Genomic DNA, 4,763 nt, shown 5'->3' with positions numbered 1-4,763 from the left:
CGCGAGACCTTTAAGCAGAGAAAGATGAAACTATACGACTTATTAAAGCTTCAAAAGAGGAGGAGAAGCTTTGTAAGCAGTAAGAGAAAGAAGAAATTGCCTTCATATAAAACAAAATAAGTGTATTCGCGCGTTCAATCGAGAATTCCGCCTCCTTGAAGCTGCTGAAAAACAACGCCAAAAGGATGAGGTCCAACACGATAAACAGGCTGACTTATAGCTTCGAAATAATTTTAGATTGCTCAATAAGGCAAGAAGAAGGTCGCAGTAATTCTAAAAGCAAAGAAATTAAATAGTAGAGTTGCTGCAGACCCTGAGGTTGTTGAACAGGTCCCCCTCACGCTGAATCATTGTGATAGGCAGATCCGCCTCCCTGAGCGCTTTAGGCAAAAGAAAAAGTTGTGAGTAGCTTTTTTTCAATGCAATAATCCAGCCTTCGAGAAACCTCTGTATAATAATAGATATGCGTTGTTCTATGGCTTCATTTCTTCGAGGTGTTGGAGTGGGAAAATGTACGTCAGGTGGGGACGTTCATCAGGTACTGTAGATGATCACCTGACGCCCGTCCCCACCTGACGCCCGAAAATCGCATTTCTCACCGACATTCCGCATTTTTCAACACTCTCTATCTCAGCAGCCATGGCTCCAATTAATGAAGCAATTGCAGAGTTAGAATCGCTGACACTTGAAAAACGACCTAGTTTTACTTTTATAGCGAAAAAGTATGGAGTTGACCAAACAACACTTTCAAGGCGTTTCCGCGGAGTTCAGCATTTAAAAAATGAGCAGTACCATGACCAACGACTACTTACTGATCAACAAGCCAAAGTCCTTATTTCAAATATTAATAAATGCAGCAAGAAAGGACTCTTTATTTCACACGAAATGCTTCGAAATTTTGTACAAGAAATCGCTCAAAAAAGACCAGGAAAACACTGGCCGACGCGCTTTTTACAACAATATAAAGACATTATTATTTCTCGCTATACAACTGGAATAGATGCATCTCGCAAGCGGGCCGATTCAGCATGGAAATATACATTATATTTTGAGCTTCTGTCTTAAAAAATGCAAGAATACGATATCCAGCAGGAAGATATTTATAATATAGACGAGAAAGGCTTCCTTATTGGAGTGCTTAATAAAGGCAAAAGGATCTTCTCTAAGCAGCTATACAAAAGAGAAGGCCTTAAGCAGCGCCTTCAAGATGGGAATCAAGAATGGATTATTATGATTGCATGTATCTGCGCAGATGGCACCTCGCTATCTCCGGGGCTTATCTACCAAGTATCATCTTCAAAACTTCAAGATACATGGCTTCAGGATTTTGAATCTTCTCATCACCAGTGTTTCTTTGCATCCTCACCTTCCGGATGGACAAACAACGAGCTAGGATACGCGTGGCTTCGAGATATCTTTGACCGGGAGACTAAGCAGAAGGCAAGAAGGCGTTAGAGATTATTAATACTTGATAGCCACGGATCTCACGTCAATATGAAGTTTTTCAACTACTGCGAAGAGAATAAGATCCTTTTAATGACCTACCCGCCTCATTCTACGCATTCGCTGCAGCCGCTTGATGTCGGAATCTTCGGGCCTTTATCGATGGCGTACAGTAATCAGTTGGAGCAGGTTCTCTACTCCTGCCAAGGCCTTTGTCATATCACAAAACAAGACTTTTTTCGCCTCTTTTGGCCTGCATGGAATGACACTTTGAAGCTTCAAAATATCTCTTCTTCATGGAAATTAGTAGGGATTTGGCCGTGGGATCCTGAGATTGTTTTATCACGATTTAACTAAGAAGATAAGGATCGGCCATCCTCTAGCGAGTCATCTCGCTCAGTACTAGGTGCAGATGATTGGAGAAAGATTGAGAGGCTTTTAAAACACGTTGTTAATGACGTGTACAATTCAAAAGCTAAAAAGTTGAGTTCTACGATGCATAATCTTGCTACGGAGAATATCATCCTCAATCTACGCTGTAAAGGCCTTGAAGAGGCCCTTTAAAATAAGAAAAAGAAACATCAGCAAGGCAAGCCTTTTCTAACTGAACTGCGCGCTCCAGAGGATGGCTATGCAGCATTCTACTCCCCTAAGAAGATTCAGCAAGCTCGGGATCTTCAAGCAGAAAAAGATAAAGCTACACGGCTCGCTAAAGCTTCAAAAGAAGGAGAAAAGCTTCATAAGCAGCAAGAGAAAGAAGATAAGCGGCTTTTAATTGAAGAGCGAAAGCAAATCCGCGCTTCAAATCATGAAGCGCGGGTTCGTGAGGCAGAGGCAAGACAGCAGAAAAAGCAGGATAATCAGCTCGCTAAGCAAGCCGATATACAGCTTCAAAATGACTTTAATATCGCTCAAAAAGGCAAGAATAAGGTCTCTACAACATCAAAAGCAAAGAACTCGAGTGGTAGAGCTGCTGCAGAACCTGAGGTTGCTGATGAGGTCCCCTCAACGCTTAATCACCATGGTAGGCAGATCCGCCTCCCTGAGCGCTTTCGGTAATAAAAGGCACTGTAAATATCTTCATTATAATGCATTTATTCAATCTTCTAAATATCTCTATATAATAATAAATGTGTGTGGCTCTAGAGCTTCATTTCTATAAGGTGTTGGGGTGGGAAATCGGGCGTCAGGTGGGGACGGGCGTCAGGTGATCATCTACAGTAATCATCCACGGTATCGTCTTCACGTCTCTTCCTTCTCATCCTCCTCCGGTTTCTTGCTGGATCGGACGGCGCTGTTACTACAGCCATTACTTCTTTCATCCTACCACGATGTCCACGGATCTGCCGCCTATTGATACTGTATGCTGCAAGATTGAGCTCGGAATTTGAATAAGCTGATCTGAGCACTGGACAGGCACTTGCGTTATTTAGTTATGATCATATCTCAACGGTTAATGGTCTCGCCTCATTCTAATCTACTGCAAAAAGAAATTAATCTTTATGCAATTTATAGGCTTCGAATACACGGTAAAACGAGCGAAACCATACGATTTAAGCTCTACAATCATATGATTAATATCAATCGGTTGAGCAAGGCGATGGAAGAATTGCTTAGTCAGTTCCCGCAGCCACATCCTCCTATATTGGTCACGTGATTCATCGCCTCTGCCCTCTGACGGATTGGTGATCATTGACTCCCTGGTTATCATAGCGTTGCCTTGGCGCTCTCCCATCAGCCTCATTCGCGGATTCCTGGCGCTGGGCTCGTAACACGCGGCTTGTTTATAGGATATGTCAACTAAAGTAGTCGGTAAGCGAGTTAACCAGGGCCATTATTCCATATAAACTAGCTCTTTTTACACCTTTAATATCGCAACACTATCACAAGCTTATGAACTCGGATTCCGCTTCAATAATTGTGTACGTGTGACTCTAGAAATATTAGACCCTATCCAGATCTTCTTAAAACCCGTAGATGCATTTATTTATACTATATAGTAGGAAATTTTGCCTTTCATATATTTTTATAATACAGTACTGTAAGCCCCAACTAAAAGATGGAAATACCGTAGTACATTATTGGAATAAAGCAAATCTTAGTTTTACTATCGCGACCAGAGAAATATTTACTGTCCTTGAGATATTCAAGGCATAAAAACAGCTATTCTATTTAGAATACTGGTCTGGCCGACTCGCTTACCGATTACATTCACTATTAACTTCTCTGGTAAAGGTATACCACAACCGTGAAAGTATACTATTTGCTGAAAAGAGTATTCAAGTAGTTGACCAAGAATTCAGCGGCATCATAGTTCTGAACCAAACCCGTCTTTGTATATATTCCCTTGCCTCGCCAGTTTTGCAGTGCCTCCTTCCCTCCTTCGGCGTACTAAAGTCAGCAAACACAAGCTCAATCCCCTGATTTACCATGAAAACGACTCTTTCGTGAAATGGGACGTTTCGCGTCCTGGCTTTTTACTGCCGAGCTTCTACTAACTGGACTCTTACCTTTTCGCTCTGGGGACAATCGTCCTGTACCAAAAGATTTTAAATTCCCTTCAAATCCATTAACCTTTGATGCCGCTCTAATTATACTGGTGGGACTCTCTGATTAGCAACAAGAGGAGGAGTTATTATCTTCGGAAAACTGAGGTTGAGAGTCGCTATCTTTAATCCATAATAGACCAGGGTAAAGCGGCTTTTCCTCGCCTTCACAAAAGATGTGAGGAAATAAAACCATTGCTGCGGGGCCAGAAGTAAAGGGCGCGATTATTTGATCGGTATTACCGTAGAAGCGCCAGCTATCACAAAACATATTTGAGTTATATGTCGTAGTAATCCACTGCGTACATCCTCGCACTGCATCCCACAGGCAAACGGCTGACCGGAGGAAAGTCTCGAGCTTTTCTCGAAAAGCATCTCCTCCGCGGGACAGTAGTAGTTCTAATTTATCCATTATATTAAGGGACACTGACCCGATAATGTTATTCTGCAACCTCTTCTCCTCTGCAGAGAAGGTTTTGAAGAAAAGGCTCTGGAGAATAGCTTTTTATTACGGTCGAATCTGGTTAGACCTCTGGATAGCCTCTCCCATGCTTATACGGGATACTGGTGAGGCCGTGTGTAGCGGACTGAAGATCATAGTAGATAAATGCTCTGCAACTATTGCTTAAGCCACCAATAAGCACGGGTAGACTGAGACAAGAATGGAGGCTAATCGAGAGGCATGATGGAAGTTTCCAGGTCAATGAACAACTATACGATTATCGCCCTATGATCACGTCAACGGTAATTATTTACCTGGTTCTTCAGCCCATA

The 4,763-nt window shown here is 42.3% G+C and overlaps 1 protein-coding gene across 1 annotated transcript; it reads right to left on the bottom strand.

The window, feature by feature from the left end:
- Window positions 1-4,056: 4,056 nt before the first annotated feature.
- P170DRAFT_356458 (uncharacterized protein) lies at window positions 4,057-4,494 on the bottom strand (the record flags this gene model as incomplete). The annotated part of the gene is made up of 1 exon (XM_024844150.1): window positions 4,057-4,494. A coding segment is annotated over one exon (438 nt), but the record flags the coding sequence as incomplete, so codon positions are not given.
- Between the last annotated feature and the right edge of the window lie 269 nt (window positions 4,495-4,763).

The sequence above is a fragment of the Aspergillus steynii genome (genome assembly GCF_002849105.1).
Source record: "Aspergillus steynii IBT 23096 chromosome Unknown P170scaffold_4, whole genome shotgun sequence".
In the NCBI taxonomy this organism is placed as follows: domain Eukaryota; kingdom Fungi; phylum Ascomycota; class Eurotiomycetes; order Eurotiales; family Aspergillaceae; genus Aspergillus; species Aspergillus steynii.
The sequence above is the reverse complement of the archived record's forward strand: the minus strand, read 5'-3'. Positions and strand labels throughout refer to the sequence as shown.